Source organism: Clinocottus analis, unplaced genomic scaffold, assembly GCF_023055335.1.
Source record: "Clinocottus analis isolate CAN_PGR_092001 unplaced genomic scaffold, fCliAna1.0.p SCAF_18, whole genome shotgun sequence".
In the NCBI taxonomy this organism is placed as follows: domain Eukaryota; kingdom Metazoa; phylum Chordata; class Actinopteri; order Perciformes; family Cottidae; genus Clinocottus; species Clinocottus analis.
The window spans coordinates 15,576,822-15,598,290 of record NW_027175909.1 but is presented as its reverse complement, the minus strand read 5'-3'; the positions used below and the strand labels follow the sequence as shown (position 1 = coordinate 15,598,290).

General features: G+C 50.5%; 2 protein-coding genes across 2 annotated transcripts in view; one reads left to right on the top strand and one right to left on the bottom strand.

The window, feature by feature from the left end:
* The first annotated feature begins 102 nt into the window (after window positions 1-102).
* cavin4b (caveolae associated protein 4b) lies at window positions 103-4,669 on the top strand. The gene is made up of 2 exons (XM_068581371.1): window positions 103-942; window positions 3,956-4,669. The coding sequence occupies exons 1-2, from the start codon at window positions 580-582 to the stop codon at window positions 4,526-4,528; spliced, it is 936 nt and encodes a 311-aa protein (XP_068437472.1). The 5' UTR covers window positions 103-579; the 3' UTR covers window positions 4,529-4,669.
* Window positions 4,670-6,005: 1,336 nt separating this feature from the next.
* Window positions 6,006-21,469, bottom strand: part of dnah5l (dynein, axonemal, heavy chain 5 like) — a 32,969-nt gene continuing 17,505 nt past the window's right edge. Inside the window, 47 exon segments of the mRNA XM_068581390.1 lie at window positions 6,006-6,594; window positions 6,887-7,108; window positions 7,201-7,409; window positions 7,710-7,842; window positions 7,919-8,107; window positions 8,184-8,383; window positions 8,470-8,620; window positions 8,779-8,900; window positions 9,056-9,111; window positions 9,204-9,421; window positions 9,532-9,696; window positions 9,794-9,943; window positions 10,026-10,147; window positions 10,226-10,352; window positions 10,573-10,824; window positions 10,907-11,077; window positions 11,447-11,629; window positions 11,716-11,871; window positions 11,983-12,174; window positions 12,261-12,437; window positions 12,550-12,663; window positions 12,745-12,849; window positions 13,011-13,178; window positions 14,088-14,201; window positions 14,312-14,413; window positions 14,564-14,698; window positions 14,903-15,048; window positions 15,443-15,599; window positions 15,679-15,837; window positions 15,931-16,160; window positions 16,271-16,392; window positions 16,498-16,652; window positions 16,743-16,853; window positions 16,943-17,077; window positions 17,271-17,411; window positions 17,512-17,577; window positions 17,749-17,985; window positions 18,097-18,189; window positions 18,700-18,906; window positions 19,153-19,320; window positions 19,411-19,512; window positions 19,894-20,028; window positions 20,114-20,203; window positions 20,294-20,470; window positions 20,591-20,725; window positions 20,968-21,185; window positions 21,313-21,444. Coding sequence (XP_068437491.1) covers window positions 6,364-6,594; window positions 6,887-7,108; window positions 7,201-7,409; window positions 7,710-7,842; window positions 7,919-8,107; window positions 8,184-8,383; window positions 8,470-8,620; window positions 8,779-8,900; window positions 9,056-9,111; window positions 9,204-9,421; window positions 9,532-9,696; window positions 9,794-9,943; window positions 10,026-10,147; window positions 10,226-10,352; window positions 10,573-10,824; window positions 10,907-11,077; window positions 11,447-11,629; window positions 11,716-11,871; window positions 11,983-12,174; window positions 12,261-12,437; window positions 12,550-12,663; window positions 12,745-12,849; window positions 13,011-13,178; window positions 14,088-14,201; window positions 14,312-14,413; window positions 14,564-14,698; window positions 14,903-15,048; window positions 15,443-15,599; window positions 15,679-15,837; window positions 15,931-16,160; window positions 16,271-16,392; window positions 16,498-16,652; window positions 16,743-16,853; window positions 16,943-17,077; window positions 17,271-17,411; window positions 17,512-17,577; window positions 17,749-17,985; window positions 18,097-18,189; window positions 18,700-18,906; window positions 19,153-19,320; window positions 19,411-19,512; window positions 19,894-20,028; window positions 20,114-20,203; window positions 20,294-20,470; window positions 20,591-20,725; window positions 20,968-21,185; window positions 21,313-21,444 — 7,280 coding nt within the window. The 3' untranslated portion in view covers window positions 6,006-6,363.

Sequence of the window (21,469 nt, the reverse complement as noted above, 5' to 3'; positions counted from 1 at the left end):
ACAGTATTTTTAGCAGCAGAGAACACAGAGAAGCCGGATCCATGTCGCTCGTTATCCTTCTCATTCCTGTAATATCCTTTTTCATTTCTAAATTATCGGATTGAAGGGAAGTGCCTCACAACCTTCAGAGGAGGAAGACGACCTCTAAGCACACAACGGCTGCAATAAGGCCTATTCTTAGTGTGGTCGCTTTAAATCGAGGAGGATATTGTTAAACTCAGCTCTCTTTTTAACCCCCCTCCTTCTCCCTCCTCCCAGCAGGGTGGAGTCTCTCAGCTGAAGGCCCCAGTTCCAGGATCAGTGGTAGAGGGGTGATCTGGTCCTTCAGAGGAGGTTTCTCTCCCTCCTCACTCCTCCTCTTTCTCTTTCCTCGGATCCCCCCTGATGCCTCGACCCTCACCCTTCTGGTCTCCGTGGCTCTGATCCTCTTTCCTTCCTCCGAGACACCCGGAAAGGTTCGCCGATCAAGCCGGATCCCGCCTCTCCTCTCCGTCTTCCTCACTGGGCTCTACCGGGTTGAACCCAATTCCGAATTTCGAGCATACCGGGTGACCGACCCCGACCCCGACCCCGACCAGCATGACGGACAAAGCGAGCGTGCCGGCGGGCGGCGCGGACGACGCGGGCAGCATCATGGCGCTGCTGGAGCGCGTGGCGGGCCTCATGGACAGCGTGCAGACCACGCAGCAGCGCATGGAGGAGCGGCAGCTGGCGCTGGAGAACACGGTGAAGACCATCCAGACGGATGTGGTGAAGCTGACGGGCGACCACGCCAACACCAGCGCCACCGTGGACCGGTTGCTGGAGAAGACGCGCAAGGTCAGCCGCCACGTGAAGGACGTGCGAGTGCGCGTGGAGAACCAGAACGTCAGGGTGAAGAAGGTGGAGGCCACCCAGGGAGACCTCCTGGCCAAGAACAAGTTCAGGGTGGTCATTTACCAGGTAAGACTCAACTGCGGCTTTAGGTACCTGAACCCGTGGAAGGTGGACCTCCGTGGTTCTGATCAACACGTTTGTGGAGAGAAAACCTTCTGGTGTTAGAATGTAATGTTAGGATCTGAATGCACTGCTTGCGAGGGTTTCTAGTTCCTAGTCGGAGGGTTTCTAGTCACAGAAGGTACGCTGGTGTAATATCCGTCGGTCAGAACATTCAAACCTGAAACGGGTTCTGCGGAGAACCGTCCTGAAACCCAACAAGCTTAAATTAATTCTCCACAAAAGAAACCCAATCTGAAAGGGGCCCGAGGACAGTGCTGCCCGGTCCGAAGGGAACACATCAGTACCAATCCCTCCCTGATCTGTTCAGACTGAGTGGGATCTGGTCTTTGGTTCCCTTCAACATGCAGGTCCGGTGCCTTTAGGTTCTGTTTGCCTCTAAGGAGCCAAAGAAAAGGGTCTGTACTGGTGGACCATGTGGCCGACTAGAGGGCTCAGATAACAGCAGAACTCTCATTATTATCCTCAGTTCTTTGGGACTAAATAGTGCCCGTTGATGTTTGAAAGATGAGTTTAAAACAGCAGTGAGACTTAAAAGGGATTTTACAACTTTTTTTGTGTCAAGGAACGTAAAGAATTTTTCATCAAAATGCCAAAAAGTCTGATTAGATTACCGTTGATATTAAAACCCAAGAGATGGAAGAGACACTTAAGTCTGGCATGAAGTGACTGTTGTGGCCATGAGCAACACACACACACACTCACACTCACACACACTCACACACACTTTGGCCTTCACGGCGAGCAGCTGCCAGCGATGGCGAGCTGGTTATTTTAGCTCTGGGTTTGTCAGCGAGCTGAAAGGTTAAACCCTCGGCCCTGGAGAGCGTCGCTCTTTTAGAAATAGCCGCTTCTGGATGATGATTAATTGGCATTTAAATAAATCTTCGAGGTAAATCGTCTAACTTATATTACGTTGATGCTTCTGGAGGTTTTTACTCTTCAAATGTGGGTCAAAGATGCCACTGAACTGGAAAACCAAATCTTACATCGATGCTTTGACAAGTTGTGCTGCTTCACCAACAGGACGAAAAACACAACATAAAGATCTGTACCACCAGAATTTGATCCGTTTGTAACAGATTTAATGACATCATCAGAGACATCCTCCTCATTTATTTCTATCATCTTAAAACGATAAAATCATCATACAGCACAATAGGTGCTGACACATGTAGCATGCTAACTAGCGCCCACATGTCTCTCTGGGGCGTGGCTCAGTGACGTGGACCGTCATGCACGGGGTCCGGTTGCAGAGCGGTCCGGTGAGGTCACACATCGCTCAAACCTCCGACTGCTGGAGTCCAGATTTCTTTCTTTTAAGAGCGTGAGCTCCGTTAGCACAGATGCTACGTGCTGTGTGTGACGGTGTCAGCTGAGCGCTGACAGACCGGGTTATTCTGAGTGACGCTCCAGCATCTCCTAATATAGCGGCCGGCTCGCTCCTCTCTGATTTAGAGACAATTTTCCATCAGACTGTTAGCTGCTAGCTGTTAGCTGCTAGCTGGCCATGTCACAGGGTCAAATGGGCTCGTGACCTTTGACCTCCCTCTCCTCCCCCCACCTCTCTGACCGCAGTTATAACGGAGCAGAACTTCTTCTAGTTCTACGAGGTTCTGCATAGAGATGCAGCGGCACCGTTGCCGATCCGATGCCGACTCAAATGACTGGATCAACGTGGAACCAGGTCCTCCAGCCTCTGCACTCAAATCAAAATTCAAGTCCTTAACTTTGAGTTGATGGATAGATGGACAGATGAATATATGGTTGGATGGATGGATAGATGGATGGATATATGGATCAGACCTGGAGTCTGAACATGGTTAGCCTAGCTTAGCATGAAGAAGCAGGAAAACATTGGTTTGGTCTAAAGTTCTAAAGCATCAGTTGTAGAAGTTGCGTCTATTTCTTGGACGACAGCAAATTGATCCACACAGAGCTTCTGTGTTCTCCGCCTCCAGAGAACCAGATACAAGCAGAACAAGTTAAACCAACAAGGCAAAAATGTCTTCATTGGGGAGCTTCAGAGGAGCTGGGAGGAGTATTCATCATTTATTTATTTATTTATGAACCGGCTTGTTAGCAGGCGGCTGTGGAGCTCAGGTATGAATGGTATGCACTGTCAAAGCTTTGTAAAGTTCAGCCTCTATCGGGTGTCATACATATAGTCAAAGATCCTCTGACCCCATTTGCATGCTAAAGGCTAATTAGCTAACCAGCTTGAATGTTCATTCAACTTCGTGGATGAAATCATCCAGGACTGATTCCAAAAAATGTCAAATTCCTCAGATGACGGGACGGAGAATGAGTTTTCTTACGTTTCCTCCCTTTGCTTCCGAGATCAGATGTCTGGGCCCTTCAGGGGTTCTGAGGAGGCAGAACAGCTCGTGTTTCACTCGGCATCAGAATGTAGAAACCAGCCTCTCTGAACTCTGAGTTAAACTGGGTCACCAACTGAGAGCCAGAAACTCTAAGCATGCATCTTATGGTGTGCTTGCCAAGTGGTTTTCTTCTATTCTTTGTCTTAGGTGACGGTGTCCCCTTGTGGACCCGTTGTACTGGTCAGCTCCCAGTAGGAACAAGTGGGCCAGCGTGATCAGAAGTCCCGGCTGCAGGGATCTGGGACAGTTCGCAGCCATCGGCTTGAACATTTTTTGCTGCATTTCATGTTCTCGTAACCGGATCTTGGGCTTGCAGGCCGATGCGTGACGAGTCCTGCAGCTAACAGGGATCTGGCTTTGATAAGTTTAGCTCCTGCAGCCGAGCTGAGCTGCAGAAACAGGTGCTGCGGTTTATTTACGGAGGCAGGAACACGTCGACATGACACACTTTAACCAGAGACAGATTTAAACCTGACATCAACAATATCTGTGTTTTCCCTCCGGCGCAAAGTCTGGTGGAACGGTCACGTGATTACGATGTTCTCCCGGGTTCACACGGTTCTGTTCTCCTCCCTCAGGGTGACCAAGAGGTGAAGGCCGTCACACCGGGCGGCGAGCCGGCAGAACCCACCACTGCCGCCGCCAGGGCCGACGTGGAACCGGACAAGTTCGAGCTTCCCCCGGACTCGGACGAGGAGTACATGGTGGTGGAGGAGGCTGACTCCTCGGCGGCCGGCCGCGCAAAGAAGACGGGGCTGACGCGCATCGAGAGCTTCAAGGCCACCTTCTCCAAGGAGAACATGAGCAAGACCCGCGAGAACCTGGGCACCAAGGCCAACAAGTTCGGCGAGCGCATCGTGACGGCCGAGAGGCGCGAGAAGATCCGGCAGTCCGGTGAGCGGCTGAAGCAGTCGGGTGAGCGGCTGAAGGAAACCATCAGCAAGAGCGTCCCGGCCAAGCTCAACCTGAAGAAGGAGAGGACTGTGGCGGAGGGCCAGGAGGGAGCCGAGGGCGGCGCCGAGGCCGCCGCACCCGTCCCGCCTCCGAAGGGCCGCAAGGGCAGCCCGGACGCCGCCAAGGCGGCGGCTGCCGCCGAGGGCAAGGCGGGCGAGTCAGAGGTGCCGATATACGACATGAAGCAGCTGTCGTAAACCTCGAGGCGCCGAGGAAGATCCGGGTCCGTTCTCTCTGGACCACCGAGACCACCGAGAGGTCGGGAAAGAGAGGTTTCTACGTCGGCCGCCGCCAAGCAGAGCGGCGGATTATGAAGATTAACATTGTGCGACTGAACATCAAGACGAACCCGTCGCGGTTATTTCACAGATGTGTGTGTTCTGGACTTTTATTGTCAAATCAGCAAGTATAGTCTTTTCGTTTTGTTTTGTGTTCCATCGACACTGACTTTGGGAAATAGAAGAACAACAAAGTGTTCGTTTCCCATCATCACGCCGCCGCCGTCCCCGTGTTGTTTGCATGACGGAGAGGTTGACATGTTGGAGAATGAACCACAACGGGCTCGAGGGATGTCGGGTTCTGTGAAATGTTTGGAGAACTAATGCGATTAAGAGTTTAAAGTGAAACGATTAAAGTAAAGAAACGGCGTGAAAAAAGTGGACTGAAGCGTCTCCATTCAATTCTCAGGATACTTGTGAGATGTTGCAGGAAAATAGAAAAAATAAGAAAGTGAATTGGGAGCGTTTCCGTCAACTGGGTTGAGCGAATGAACTAAATTACATGAGTTGAACTTGAGAAAGTCTTATCACATTCGTTCCGTTAAGGTCCAGATGTTCAAAGTCCTGGACCAGGTCCTGACCCAGGTCCTGTAGCAGGTCCTGGTTTCCTGGAGGGCCATGTGAATGACTAAGACCCGACTGGCTGGTGCAACCACTTGACGGGATTCTAAAAGATAAAAAACTCAACCTTTCCCACATTATAATCATGGAGGTTAAAAGTCTTTAATTGTTGATTGATGAACATTACTGGATATGCTTCATATTAAAAAAGTGCATCGTATGAAGTGTTACACATTACTGACCACACAAAGAATATAAATGTTTTTCTGGAAACAAAGTTGTGAGTAGTTTTATTTTGGAGGCGGAGTCTGAAAAGTCTTTAGAAGTTACTGTTGAATCGTTTGTCATTTTATTTCATTCTTTCTTTATATTTTAGAGTTTATTAGTGAGTGACTGCACGGCTGTAAAAGCAGGTTTGAGCACCAAAGTGATGCTTTATATAGTAATAATAATAATAATAATAATATTTACAGATGTTTTATTTTTACACCAACATGTAAAAACTGACATATTTTAATCAACAACTTGTTCGTCTGTTATTTACTTCCTTTTCAGTGAAATGCTCAGTGTGTATATCTCTGGCTTTTATTGTGAAAGGTAAGAACAGAAGTTTGTCAATGAATAATAAAGTTAAAATAAAGTTTGGCGTCTTGGCTTCGTGTTAAGATAAACAACAACAACATAATGTTCGATGCCTTTTGAAAACTTAAAGCTAAAGATGAACTTGTTTTGTTCTGTTTTGTTTCTTCTTCACCGTTTCGCCGCTAAAACAGAAGAGGAAGCCGACAAAAACCTTTCAGCAGATCTATGTCAGTTTACAACGAGTCTTCTGAAGGAAGCTTCTCCACAGAGCCTCAAACAAACAAACAAACAAACACTTTTCTTGTATCTCTTTATCTTTTTGATGCATGTGGAAGCAGTTTGTTAGAAAATGTGCTCGATTCCTTTACACACATTTAGAAATAATATCCATAAATAGCAACTGTAATCTAGTTTAAGTAGCTTAGCATCATTCGTGCTAACATTTCATCATCAAGTTTTTGCCTTTTTAGATATAAAAGAAGTAGAAAGGAAGAAGTTTCATCTGAAAAGTCAACTTAAATTAATTAAAGTGAACTTAAATAAATAAAAAAAGTGACCTTAAAGTGTGAGCCGAGTTAAACAGAGTGAGTCTAGTTAATCCCCGGTGGGCTTCACCTGCAGTCGCAGAGCAGCGCCGCCCCCCTCAGGGTCCAGTGCTGGGCGGGCTGGAGGGTCCGCAGCTGCAGACAGAAGATGAAGTTCTGGTCGGTGCGACGCGGCTTCTTGTAGACGGGACACGAGTACAAAATGGCCGCCTGGCCGCCGGGTGCCTGTCTGCTGTCTGTCGCGTTGGCCGAGCTGACGGCGTAGACGTGGACCACGGGGAGCGGCATGAAGAGGACCTGAGGGGAGGCGGCTTACTTCATTCGGTGTGGCGATCCCACACTAAGTGGCTAAGGCTAAGATACTTGCCACTAAACTTTGGCGAGTATCTGTTCCCGCGGCGTTGCTAGCACATGCGTCAAAATACATCAAAATGTGCGACCTGATGGGGAATCGTGTGCCACGATTTTTCTAAGAGATTCGACTGACCATTTTCCACAAAAACGCGAAAAACTCATAAAGCTAGCTTTGTTGAGACAGAACAAAATGGCTGACTGTGTGTGTCTATGTGCGAGAGTGAGTCACACTGACCTTGGGCGGGGCCTCGGAGAGTCTGGCGCCGCGCCGGTCCCATCCCGCCCCGTCCAGGAAGAGGCCGTAAATGTAGACTCCGCCCACATCCTCAGGGGGCGGGGCCGACACGTCCTCCCGCATCATCTTGGTGACGTCGTTGCTCAGCGCGACGGTGTCCAGGGCCCAACCCCGGGGAAGGTTGGCGCGCGTCGTCTCCTGGCGCATGGCGGTCAGGAAGCCCTTAAGGACAAACAGAGACGTTAAGACGGGCGGCGGTGGTGCCAGAGGGGCCGAGATCGCGGCTGCGGGGCCGAGAGGACGGCGGAACCGACCTGCGGGTTGAAGAAGCCGGTGAGCCAGAACTGGTCGGGCCGGCCGGTGCTCATCCAGCCGTCCAGCTGCCGGTTCCTCTCCAGCAGCTCGCCGAACCAGAAGCCCAGCGTCGCCGAGGGCCAGCTGAGCCGCAGCCACAGGCTCGGGACACGGGCATCGAACATGCGGTCCAGGGCGTCGCGCAGGTCCTCCGACATGATGATGGTGCCTGTGTGACGCCGGTTACTGTCAATGGACTCGCAGGCATTTAAAGTGATAGGCTGGGATTCTTCTAACGAGCGACAACTGACAACCGTTGCTAATGGATTAGCTTAGCCTTCTGCTAACAGGCTGAAATGTGAGAGAGATGTAGCAAGACAGCTACGTGGCTGGTTTAGCAACAGCCAATAAAACTATCTAGCTCATGAATACACCATCATTATTACTAACAGAGGAGCCATCTATACTCCGTCTTAGTGAGTGTGTGTGTGTGTGTGAGAGTGTGTGTGTTTGTGTGCGCACGACTGACCGTCGATGGCCAATTTCAGGTCGCTGAGCGTGCTCCGTACGCTGCTGATGACTCGCTGCATGCGGTCCACTTCCTGTCGCAGGAAGATGTTCATTGGCTGAAGTGGGCCCATCCTCTGCAGTTGACCTTTGACCTTGGAAACCCACTCAGTTAGTCAACATACTACAACTCCCATGATGCCACGCTGCTTCAGCAAACTGAACACACACCTGGTGAGGGACGTAGTCAGGTGGCAGCTTCGCCAGCATCTCATTGGCTAGTCTCTGGACGCCGGCCTCCCGGCTCTCCCCGGCTCCGCCCCCGCCGTCCTTCGGCTGGATGTTGACGATGATGCCGAGCGTCTCGTTGGCCAGGTTGGTCTGGTAGGTGATGTCGGCGTTGGGGTGAAGCCCAAAAACCTGCAACCAGGGACACCCGTGTGACCTTCGCCATGTGTGTGTAGGTGTGTGTGTGCATGTGTGTGTGCACGCTGACCTCAGGTGAGTCCACCGTGGGCAGGGCCTCGATGTGCTGCAGGACCTCCTGGACGCTCTTGGCCTTGCCAGGGATGCTGTAGCCTTTGTAGAAGCAGAAGGACTCGCTGAAGGTGCTCTCGCTGAACCACACAGCCGTGAAGGTGTTGAGGAGGCACTTGTCCAGGTCGTCCGTCACCCGGCCGCCGTACTGGACCTCACCTGGACACGAGACAAAGGGTTACTGGACCTCACCTGGACACGAGACACAGGGTTACTGGACCCAGAAAGAGAACTTGAGGACTGACCCAGCATGTAGCGCAAGCAGTTCCAGTTGACTCCTCTCTTGGAGTCCAGGTCGTCGAGGTGGTTCTGCACAAACTGCATGCTGGAAGTAAAGTCTGCCTGGTTGAACTCGTAGGGGATGTTCCAGCCGAGAGGACCGAACTTACGGCGCTCCTGACGGGAGGAAAAGGAAGAGGCAAGTGGAAGGAGACGAAAACAGAAAAAGGCATATGAATTACAGGAGGCCATTCAATTCAATACCTCATGCGGGTCTGATTAGGTTTTTTGTCAAATCATCATTTTGTGTTGAAGTTAAAGAAGTGTACTCTGACCTGCACGGTGGTGTGCAGGAAGGCCACCGCGAACAGCAAAGGCTTCCACTGAGGCAGGTTACTGATCTCCAACTGGTCCTGAGTGACGCCGTGGAAAGTCCTCTTCAGACCGGCTTTCATCCCTGATTAAGACGAGGAGCGTCGAGCAAAGGAACAACAACACGGAAGACTTAAATCAATTATCCAGGATAAAAACAAGATAAAACATGACAAAATGAATAAAAAAGAACCAGATGAAGCTGATCCAGAAGATCAGGAGCTGAGGACGACTTCTTACCAAGAGGAGGTTCATTGGTGAATTTGATGGCGGACTGAAGGAACGTGATGGGGAATCTGTACACACAAACACACAAACACACACACATTCTAGATGTCCAAGACTCATGTCAACATGAATCGTGGCTCCGCTAGCTAACCCGCGTTACCCGGGGTGCACGTCGGTCGTCAGCCACACCCGAAACCCTTTGTGTGCGCCGTCCGGCGTTGACGCGGTGACCGTCTCCAGCAGCTCATCCAGGAAGTCCAGCCCCAGGTGGCAGTTCTGGAGGAGGAGCCAGCCGCCGTCCGCCATGCTGTTGGCCAGTAGCCTGCGAGCGTGAACCTCCTGGCCCTGTCCCATGGAAATGGGACGGCACGGCGCCCCCTGCGGGCCGAGAGCAGGACTCTGCTGTTTACCTGTGCATTGGTCTGTTGTACTTCATTGTGCCCATCATGTATGTTTCCTCCATCCACTGATGCATCCCGTCCCTTCACCTTGTTCCTGGAGAGCCTCTCTATGTTCTCAGTGGGATCCGAGCCCATCGACAGCAGGCAGACCATTGGCGTCCTGTTGTCACTCTCTGCCAGCATGGCGTCCAGGTCCAGAACCAAACCTTCAGCATACGGTTCACCCAGAGAGTCCGAGATGTAGTGACGCGCCTGGTCGACGCACATAAATACAGACAGAATGTCATCGTCTCCGTTGACACTGTAGGGAACGAGAGAGCGCTCGTGTTGCACTGTAAGGAGTTAGCACCTGAGCTGTGGTTCGGTCGGGACACCAGCTCCGGATGAGCAGGAGCTTCCGGAAGGTGTCGAGCTTGTCCTCGTATCCGTCAGGCAGCGCGGCGTCCTCCGGCGTCGGGTGGTCAAACCACGTCTTCCAGGCTCGCTCGTTCTGGCTCACCTGGACACGAGGAAGCATAACGTCTGTAGGTCTCGGAGCTCCGTCCTCAACTGGCTCCAGTGTACACAGGGTGGTGTTCTACCTGGGTCAGGATCTGGCTGAAAGGCGGCAGGCTGGACAGCTGCACCAGGTTGAGCCAGGTCTGATCAAGGATCCAGCGCCGGGGTTTTGATTCTACAGAGTTCAGATCCAGAGAAGCTCCGCCTACACACACAGACAGCACACTTTTAAAATGCTTTGATAATAAAAGAAAAGGATGGAGGATGTGGGAGGGTGCGTGACCTTTGACGAAGGTGAGCACCTCGGGGTGCGAGATGTTCGTGGCCTGCAGGTCGATCTTCAGAGCCAACAGCAGAGTGAACAGTAGTTTGTGCTCCTCATACAGACTCCTGGCGGTGTAACAGTACACCTGGGGGAGGAGAAAACAGGTACTCAGTCAGTTACACCTGCAGGAAACCGGATCAAAGTCTGAATCTCACTCTTGTAGGCGTGGATTGCCACAACGGGTGCAGACCGCACCAGAACAGATAGGAAGGTCAGAATCAGCAAACTGCAGATGACATTTTCATTGAGGGAAGATTTACGGGTCACAACGTTTGGTTTGGACCTCAACCCCCGGACAACTTTACCTGGTAGGTGAGGAAGTCGATGATGTTGCCGATTCGTTTGGAGGTGAGCTGCGTCTTGGCGGAGTTCTGCATGGACGAGTCGAAGAGCCCCAGGAACTGCCGCAAGGACGTCTGGTACATGACGTTGACCAGCGACATCTCCACGATCAGGAAGTAGAGGATGCTCCCCCTGGTGGCCACCGGCCGGTACTCCTCCCTGGCCTGGTTGATCTTTGTCTCCGTCTCCGCCGCAACAGACAGCTTCTCGCTCACCTGGAAGAAAGGGTCGGTCGGTCTTCAAGTTGCCGTCCTTCAATCAGAGAAACTGTGTTCATTTCCTCGTTCGAAGCGGTACCTCCTGAGCCGTGGTCTTGGTGACACTCAGGACCTCAACCAGAGACTGGTCCTCCACGAGGGACCCCTGGGTGCTTGTCAGCCTGAACAGCAGACTGTCCTCCAGCTCCTGCATCTTCCTCTTGTTGGACGTCACCTCCTCCAAGAGCTTCACTCGCTCGCCCTCCAGCTCCTGGTGGGACGCACAGGGAGGCCGATTCAGATTTATGGCCCATGTTTATGCTCTCATTACTCTTACTGAGTCGTATCAGTGATGCCGTTGATTGCGACTGTGGCTTGTGGTTAGCATGCCTGTCTTCCAATCAGAGGATTAGTAGTTTGGCCCCCGGCTCTGGTAGATTAATTTTTAACAGTCATCCGGCCAGATCCGGTTTGACACCCCTAGTCGATAACATACGACTAATGGCCGAACTCCTAACTAACCGGCTCCCCGGTGGAGCAGCTGACCGTTGAGTCTTTGTGCCTCACAGGTGTACATGGATGGTTTGAGGGTCAAAAGATGATGTGTACAGATTGCATTGACTCGACCCGGTGCAGCGACCTGCTTCTCCAGCAGGATGACTCGGCCCAGCAGCTGGTCCTCCAGGCCGAGCCGGGTCACGGTGAAGTCCACCACGGCCGCCCTGGCGCTGACCTCGGGGCTGAACGCCGGGTTGGCCAGCTTGGTGGTGATGTAGAGGGTGAAGCCCTTCATTACATCCACCTCCTTATCGCCCACCTTCACCTGCAGGAGGAACACACACACTTATGTTTATGTATACATATATACACACACACACATTTAGTCTTAAATGTTTTGCTGTCACAGACTTTGTAAGTGGATCCAGACTTGATGTAGTTCTTGTCCAGGATGTTGTCCAGGACGGGGTCCAGTTCCTCCCCTACGTCCTCCAGCAGCAGGGGGCGCCCCAGAGACAGACTGTCCTCCAGGTGAGACCGGAAGTATTTGTGGTTCAGAGACGTCACCTGGAAGAAAACGACAGCGCTCAGATGCGTCTTTGTTTCGTTCTCACGTCTCACCTGCAGGGGGGTGACTGTAGACCCCTACCTGCAGGGGGGGCGAGTAAAGACCCTTACCTGCAGCTGGTCTCCCTCCCTGTTCTGGATCCAGGTCTTGCCCTGGCCCTGGGGGTCTATCAGCAGCGGGTAGCGGGACGCCTTAGTCACCACGATGCCGTTCTGGACCGACAGGTCGTCCCCGGGTAAACCCTGCAGGCTCCACTCGCTCACCGTCGCCGGGTCCACCAGCAGACCAATCACGTCCAAGTCCTGCAGAGAGGGGGGCGTGGCCTCACAATGTTTTCTTTAACCCGATGGGTCAGATCAATAACCCGTTGGCTCAGATCAATACGCACCGGGCTGAAGGGGATTTGTTGCCGCGTCATCTCCTGCCTCAGCAGCTGCAGCAGCAGCAGGCGGTACTCCTGGTTGAAGGGGCCGGCGTACGACAGGAAGCCGGAGCACAGGAGGGCGTCGCCCACCAGGTGGCGCGCCTGAGTCTGGAACGCAGCGCTGCTCTCCGTCCAGCGCACCTGGGGGGAAGGAGGGGGTGACAAGGTGAGGGTGACAAGGGTGAAGGTGGGTAACAGAATGAGGGTGACAATGAAAGGGTGACAGGGCAAGGGGTGACAGGGTGAGGGTGACCTTCTCCCCCCCGAGCCCGTGGATCAGGGCCTTAGAGGTGGTCATCTTGTGACGGCAGCTCTGGGCGTCATCCTCCAGCTTCTGCTTCTCCTTCATGGCGCCGTCGTACAGCGCCTGAAGGTTACTATTATTATTTTTATTATTATTATTTTTATCATTATTATATTAGTGTGTGTGCGCGTGTGTGTGTGTGACCTGCACGGCGTCCAGCTCTTGCTGTTTGGCGTCCAGCTGTTCTTGAGCTTTAGCGAGTTCAGTCTGAGCGACCAGCAGACGAGCTTCCTGCAGCGTGAGGTTAGCCTGCACATACGCACACACCCACACACACACACACACACACACACACACACACACACACACACACACACACACACACACACACACACATACAGTGGATGTTTGATTAACACTGTTAACTTGGGCTTGGAGGTTTATGTGCATGTGTGTGTGTGCGTGTGTACCTTCAGAGGCAGCACTTCCTTGTTGATGGAGAAGAAGTCCTTCATGGCTCGAGTCCAGGAGCAGAGACCCGCCACGTTGCCACAGATCCTCTTGGCCGAGTCAAGGTTGTAGTCCTCCATGTCCAGGTACGGAGCGAGCAGCTCCACCACCTCCTCAGTGATGGAGTCCTGACCCAGGAGTATACACACACCTCTATATATATATATATATATATATATATATATATATATATATATATATATATATATATATATATATATATATATATATATGTACACACACATGTACATATACATACACATGGCTACTTCATCAAAACCCAAACTCAAATCCTTTCCCATAGTTTTGTGACTTCATAATCTCATAATATCTCTATTTGTTCCTAAGAAGGTCAGTTATTATTATTAATATTCTTTCTCAATCTACTGCCTGAGGGGATTACCCACAATTCTTAGCACTGAGACGTTAAAAACAGGTGAGATCAGAACCCACGAAGCTAAAGAGGGACCAAGAGCCTTGAACCAGAACCAGCTCTAATCCATAGCTTAGCAGGTATGTCAAACACACACACACACACACACACACACACACACACACACACACACACACACACACACACACACACACACACACTAAGATGAGAAGGGAGTTTCCCTCGGACAAGCTGACAGATCATCACTTCTTCACAACACTATTATTAAAATATCTTTGAAGGTCAGTATAACATTATTTATATCTATTTATTTGAAATCTAAAGTTTATAAATTTATGTATTCATTTTCCAAATGTAAATTATATATATTTATTTATTTTTCGAAGAACAAATTAAATATAGTATTACATCATGAAACATATGGTTTCATGCTAAATGGGATCAAACATTGTGTTTATGAAACATTTATTTTAAAAGCTGCAGGATCATAATAAATAATAAATATATATATTTGTTTTATATAGATATTATATTATTGTATAATAATAAACAAAATGGCCGCCGGTGAGCAGGAGGGTCCAGTGACTGTGGGCTGCTGCCCTCTGCTGGCCGCGCTGGGCAACAGCTCGCAGCTCACACACACCTTACTGAAGTGCAGCAGCATAGTAAGGAAGCTGGAGTTCTGCATCAGCTTCAGGGCCTCAGGCCACGAAGGTCGAGGACAAGGTCGCTCAGGGTCAGCGCTCACCGTGTCGATCTGAGAGGGAGGAGGAGGAAGAGGAGGAAGAGGAGGAAGAAGAAGAGGAGGAGGAGTGAGCTGGACCCAACAACACGCTGGACATGACGAGAAGAGGCGGGGCTTGTGACCTTCCTCTGGAACAGCAGCAGCACGGCGTCCATGATCCTCATGATGAGGTGAGGAGGCTTCTGCAGCTTCCTCACCGTGGAGATGTCCGCCGGCTTGATGGTCTGAATGGTGAGAGAGAGACAGCTTAATGGTCTTAATGGTTTAAAAAGACAGAGGATGTCTATTGTGATTATTAGTTTACTATTTATAGTGTATGTACCTGCAGTGTGTGTGTGTGTGTGTACCTGCAGTGTGTGTGTGTGTGTGTGTACCTGCAGTGCAGCCTCTGCAGCCTCCAGCGCTGGTTTCGCGGCTTCCAGTTTGAACTCCGCTGCAGTTTTATCTACTTCGATCTCGTCAACGATGAGCTGAGCTTTATCCTTCACCTTCTGCACCTGCTGCTTCACCTGGAGAGATTACTGTAGTTATTGTTGTTGTTGTTGTTGTTGTTGTTGTTGTTGTTGTTGTTGTTGTTGTTTCAGAGATACAGACCCACACTGACTCATAGGAGTTCATGTTTTAAATAAAGTTCTCTCCTATAATGTTTTTATTTTGACAAACACAAACTAATATTAATCAACATCAATAACTAATAAACAACAAGCACAAACCTTTTCCGCTGCCTGAGCCTTGGCCGTGACCTCCTGCAGGACCTCGTCTGACCTCTGAGAGGCGACGGCAAGCTCCTGCTCCTTCAGCACGAGCTCCTCCGAAAGCTGAGACACCGAGAGCTCCGCCTCCATCAGCTTACACAGGCCTGCGGTAAGAAAACAACAACGCACCAAATAAATAAAGAATAAAAAAGTTAAATAAAAAAAATTAAAACTGTATTTATCTTTCAAATGTTCATGAATTTATTTATTTTTTCCAAAAATATTTTTTTTTTAAATCAAAAAAATTTAAAAATTCAAAAATTTTCCAAAATTTTCAAAATTTTCAAAAAAAAAAAAAAAATTCAAAAAATTTCTAAAACTTTTTTTTTCTAAAACTTAAACAAATTCTAAAATTTCAAAAATTTCAAAACTTTTTACAAAATTCAAAAAAATAAAAAAAATCTAAAATTTTCAGAAAAATGTTCTAGATCTCTACTTTTGGTCATGATGGGTCTGTTTCCACAGAGCAGGAATTTTATTTTGAAAACCGAGCCTCACCCGTCTTCATGCGCTCGGCCAGCGAGCCGACGAGCTCCATCCTGCCGGCGTAGACGACCTTGTAGCTGTCGATGAAGGACAGGAAGGACCGCGGTGTCACGGACGTCTGACGACGGAAGCGCTCGAAGTACTCGGCACACTTCTCCGCCACTAGGTCCTGATGAGGTCAGAGGTCATGTGATCCGTGGGCTGGATGATGATGATGATGATGATGGTAAAGGTGGACGTACACGTACCTGGAAGGTTCCCATTGTAACCACCACGCTCCGCCTCACCTCCTCCGAGCAGCGGAGGTCCTGGTGCTGGGACAGGAAGTGATGCGACACGGCCACCAGGGCGTCCCGAGGCCAGCGCTGGAACCAGTCCACGGTGCAGCCCGAGATCAGGCCCGGGAACTGGTGAGGTCAAAGGTCACCGGGTTTAACCTTCGGCTGACCTTTTGCGAGGAAGAGGAGGAGGAGGTCGAATGCACGGGCCTCGCGACTCACCTTCAGGGCTCGAGACCGGAACCGCCCCCCGACGGGCGAGAAGCAGAGGACGACGTGCAGGTGGCTTCGCACCCTGGACAGGAAGTAGTCGTAGAGGTTTTCAGAGGTCGGAGGTCGGCGAGGGTGCTGGCGCTTCATGACGGGGATCAGATCCTGAGCGATGTCGTCCAGCTCGTCACGAGCAAACAGGTTCGAGACCTCGCCGCTCGCCAGCACGTTGTTCATGTATTCTGGAGAGGACAGAACCTGTGACCACCTGGTCCTAGAGGACAGAACCTGTGACCACCTGGTCCTAGAGGACAGACAGCGCCCCCTTCAGGCCTGAAGGCCTTAGTCGTACCCAGGAAGGCTTCGTCTTTGATGTCGTTGTCGGTGAAGATGAAGGTGACTCCTCTTCCCTGTTGACCTGCCAACCGGTACAGAGTCTTCAGATCCTCCAGCAGGTTACTGCAGCTGTACGACCTACACACACACACACACACACACACACACACACACAATAGATGTTTGATTAACACTGTAGAGGTTTGAGGTTTGTGCGTTATTGTGTGTGTGTGTCTCTTTCACCTGGTCAGTGTGATCTGGAAGGTTTGGTATCCTGCGATGAAGGACGCCAGCCTCGTCAGGCTCCGCCTCCCCGAACCCCCGACCCCCACCAGGAGGGCGTTGCCCTGCGGCGTCCTGAGGATCCTGGAGATCCTCATCAGGTGGGCCATCGCGTCCTGCCATTGGACCAGAGACACAGAGGGGGCGTGAACCAATAGAAACGCAGAGAGGGGGCAGGCGTGTCGCGACCTAGGAGAACTCCTGACCTCGAAGAAGACCAGGTCCATGGCTCCGCCCCTCGCCGCCTCGTTGTACTGCAGCTGGAAACCAGACAGCCGCTCTGCCAGGGCGTCCAGCGACGGGATTGGCTCGTACACCTGTCAATCATGTCAGAGACACAGCGCTGAACTCACTGCACCAGTCAAGGCATTGAGGGGGAGGAAAGACAGGATGAGACGCTCGGGACCTTCGGCGCTTCCAGCTCGCCGTCGTCCGCCTCGTCTCCAGTCGCCTCCGGAGCTTCACGCAGGAAGTCCACGAAGAAGCTGGCGCCCCACTGAGCATGCTCAGTCAGCGCTCTCCCATGATCCTCCACTGCGATCTGAGGGAGGAGAAACTGCACCCGTTAATCTGCTTTCCTCTGAATATCAAACACCTGCTCGCTGTTATACCGTCTTCATTGGTTTGAACTGTTCACCTGTAGTGTTGAATCTTAAAGGACTAAAATGAATTACCTCCCCATGACCTCAACATGACCTCACAATGACCTCACAATGACCTCAACATGACCTCACCGTCTCCATGATGCCGCTGAAGGTTCGTCTGTCGCTGTCGTCCACGAACCGGTCGGCGACGACTCGACAACATTCGTGATGGAAGAGAGCGGCGAGGAGCTCAGAGCTGAAACACACCTCCGAGCTCACCGCCAGGATGCCCTGACACACACACACACACACACGCACAACTCATCCATAACTTGTCAACAAAACTGAATAAAACTGTAAGATAAATGAATAAAACTGTAAAGTTCTGTACCTGCCAGATCCGGCTGAGGTCCCTGAGGTTGAAGATGTAGTGGAACTTGGCAGGAGACGGTAACATCTGTCAAACAAATCAAAGTCAAACACTAAACTACAGAGGCCACTGAGGGTCAAACTGTCCCAAGATCAACGTGTGAATCTACACAAAGTGAAGCGAATACAAGAAAGTTCTGCTGAGAAAAAACCTTAAAGATAAAGAGACGTGATATCTGTGTGTGTGTGAACGTCTCACCTTGGCCTTCACAGCCTGCCACACCCGTCTGCTGGTGGGCACGAGGGCGGCGGCGAGCTCACAGACCCCGGCGGCGAAGCCTCTCTCCGGGCAGAAGTATCCTCGAGCCACAGTGCCCAAGATCCTGTCGATGGACGAGTTGGAGGGCAGCGTGCAGTTAAAGATGGAGAACTGTCTCTTCAGGCGCTGAGGGACGTCGTTCCTGCCGCCGCCCGGGTGGATCATGGCCGCCACCAGCTGGCAGATTAAACCCAATACCCGATTAAACTGAGGCTTAAGTACTTCTATACAACCAGAGGAGTCGCCCCCTGGTGGTCAGGAAAATGGAGGCTGTCTCCATGTTGTTACCTGAACGTCCACCACAGTGATGAACTCTCCTGGACGATCCAAACTGTAGAAACCTTTCTGCTCCATCAGCTGACGCACAATCTCATTGGTTATCTTGGAGAAATTAAAATTTTTTTTTATTTTTAACAATTTTCAAAATACCCCAAAAATTTCAATTTTTTTTCTAAAAATTAAAAAAAAAATACATAAAAAATGCAAATATGTTTGTATTGAAACATTTCAAAATTTTTCACAAAAAATCTAAAAGTTCAAAAAAGTTCAAAAATTTAAAAATTTTAAAAAAAGATTTCAAAAATTAAAAAAAGATTTCAAAAATTCAAAAAAAATATATATTAAAAAATTCAATAAAAAAAATTCAACAAAAAAAAATTGAAAGCGAAGAAATCAACAGTCAGATTTTCTGTTAATGTGAAGACATACATTTTGAAATAAATATTAATTATTATAATTTGGTTTTTAGAAAAGTATCAATAATTGCACTTTATTTAGTTACATATTTGTAGTAAACAGAATGTATATTTTTTGCACATAAAATAAAAAAGAGAGGCATTAAACAAAAAGATGAAGGACACGTAAACCAATCAGAGCGAGCATGAAGCCGACCTGGTCGCCCCATTCGTTGATGACGGGCATGTTGATGTCGTCGATGAAGACGGTCATGCTGCGGCCCGCCGGCGGCCCGTAGGTGGCGCCCATCCGTTTATCGATGTAGCTCTCGACGGTTCTCTGGAACATGCCGGGCAGCGTGGCCGACGAGAAGTTCACCGTCTTACTGAGGTGCAGCTCCGGGTCGAGCTTACTGGTGTAGCCCTGCAAGGGGAGCCGCGGAGCAACATGGTAGCGTTAGCATCGGGTTAGCTCGGGACCAGACTCGACTTGTGCAAGTCGCGCTTTAGCGGCTAAAACGACACCAGGAGTTGGTGGTGGAGACCAAAAACAGAAACAAAAGAGGCTACTGAAATAAGTAGCTGCTGAACTGCTGCTGGTTCCTCCTTTTACTGGTGAGGCTTTTACTGAGTTTTAGACGACCAGCGTTCTCTACTCTCAGCGGCTCACTTTGATCATGACGGTCTTGGCGGTGCCCTGCTCTCCGATCAGCAGCACGGCCTTCTTCTGCTTCACAATGGTCTGCAGCAGGAAGTCCGTCCTCACGTTGTCCACGTTGGGAACCAGAATGGACGAGTAGTCCGGCACGTGGTCTTTGGGGTAGACGTACTCTGGGACCTGCATCGTGATGAGAATCGAGATATAAGTTGCTCTGCCACTTGAGGAGACATTTCGTGGAACAGCAGAGGTCTCTAAAGGTCCACAGACCTTGTTGGACCAGTGCTCCCAGTCGCCCTGCTCGTTGACTGTGAACTCAAATATGGTCTGGTCGTCCTGAGTCTGCGGCAGGTCCAGAGGCGAGCCGTGGTGCTGCAAAGGAAAGCAACAACGAGGACTTAGCGCCCCATGGAGGACACATGAGAGGGACATTGTGTCGCATTTGGGGACATCTAGTGGTGAGGTTGCGGACTGCAACACACTGACCATCCCTCCTCTCGCTCCTTTTACTATTAATCTCTTTTCCATGTCTTCTCAATGACTGGAAGATGTATTTCTTTAGTGGATAAGTGTTTTTTTTAATGCTGAGTGTGATTATTTGTGGGGAAACTAGTTGATTAAATCATCAAATAAATTAGTTGACAATTAGTCATACGAATGTTAGTCTCCTGAGAATGTCTTTGGTCCTGTACCTTTTATGCAACCCTGGACAGAGACACCTCGTCCTCACCTTGAGGATCCCGGAGGACTCACCTTGAGGAAGGCCTCCATCTTTGCCCTGTCGTCCAGCTCCAGCACGGCTCCCAGAGACCACATCACGGCGAACACAAACAGTCGGCCCACGACAGCGCTGCTGCCCGGTTTCTCATCCGCCGCCGGGAGCAAACCCTGAACGCACAAGTGTGAAGGAAATCTATGTCACCCCTCCAAAAAAAGAACGTAGAACATTTCCTCGTCCCTCACTGAGTCCTACCTGCAGCAGGTCAATCGTCTGTCTGATGTACATGCACTCCAACACCTGCATCTTAGGGGACAACGCTGTGGTGACAAAGTCCAACAGGTCCTGCAGGAAGGAACAAGAAGACTACGTCAGAGCCAAAAGTCTCTTGCAGGTTTTCAGAGACCCAGATTGAGGTGCCTCCTGGTTCCTCGCCTGGTAGCAGCAGCTGAAGCAGTCCTGCAAGACTAGGGCCTGCTGCTCGGGGAGCTCCTGGACCCAGGCCTGCAGGATGGGGCTCCAGCCCAGCACCGAGGAGCTCATGAACACCATCCCGTTCCTGGACACCGTGGCCGGGGACGCGTTGTCAATGTTGTGGGGCTCAAAGACGATCTGTTGGGGACACACACACAAACACACAAAGGGACACTCCAGTCATCTTCGAGACTAGAAGAGTCGGTCTGAGTTTCTACGTCTTTGGACCAGCCAGACAGACAGACGTTGTGATGTCACCTTGCAGCAGGGCGACATGGGGATTCGGTCTCCGTTCGCTAGCGTCAGAGTTTTGTTGTCGTCCAGAACTGAGTTCAGGTTCTCGATCCAGATGGCGTCAACCGGCCCGTCCAGCACAATCCAGATGTTTTCCCCCTGAGGCACACACACACCTCAGTTCACACTTTTTTTTGCAACCAGCAGGAAGTGATCATATATGGACTCAGCAGTGAGTACAGGTCTCTGGTGTCAACCTGTCAATCACCTTGTAGCCCTGCCCTAAAGCATCCCATGCTTTATGGTCTGTTTGACTTTAAATGACCATACTTTACAAAATAAACATCATGCTGTATTGAAGAAGACTTGACACCAGACTAGGCTTGAACCGCCGCTCTCACCTTCTTGGCCTTCAGCGTCTTCCTCCACAAGGTGGAGAAGATGCCGTCCGTCCAGTCGTTGGTGGTGACGTCCAGCGTGCCGAACATCTGCGAGGCCGTGATGGCTTTGGGGTTCATCCTCATCTCGCGGTGGGGCGAGCCGCACTCCGACATGGCCTTCATCAGAGTGTGGATGCAGGCCGTCTTCCCGGCACCGCTGGGACCCAACGCCATCATCCCTGCATCGAAAAAGTTACAGAAAGCGTTTAATAATTGGTGAGTTTAAGGGACAATTTGTCTTTAGCTCTTCACGCTGTGAGAAGAGATGAATCCTGAAAACGGACGACTGGTACGACGTGAACGCACCGTGTCGGACCGTCTGGGTCTCGTAGAGCTGAACCAGTTTGAGGATCCAGGGCGGGTGAGGGATCAGACCGGCCTGCCGAGCCTGACCAGAGATGGACGACTCCAAGTCTGGATACCCGGCTTTATCTAAAACTACAGAGGAAGATTTAAAAAAGTT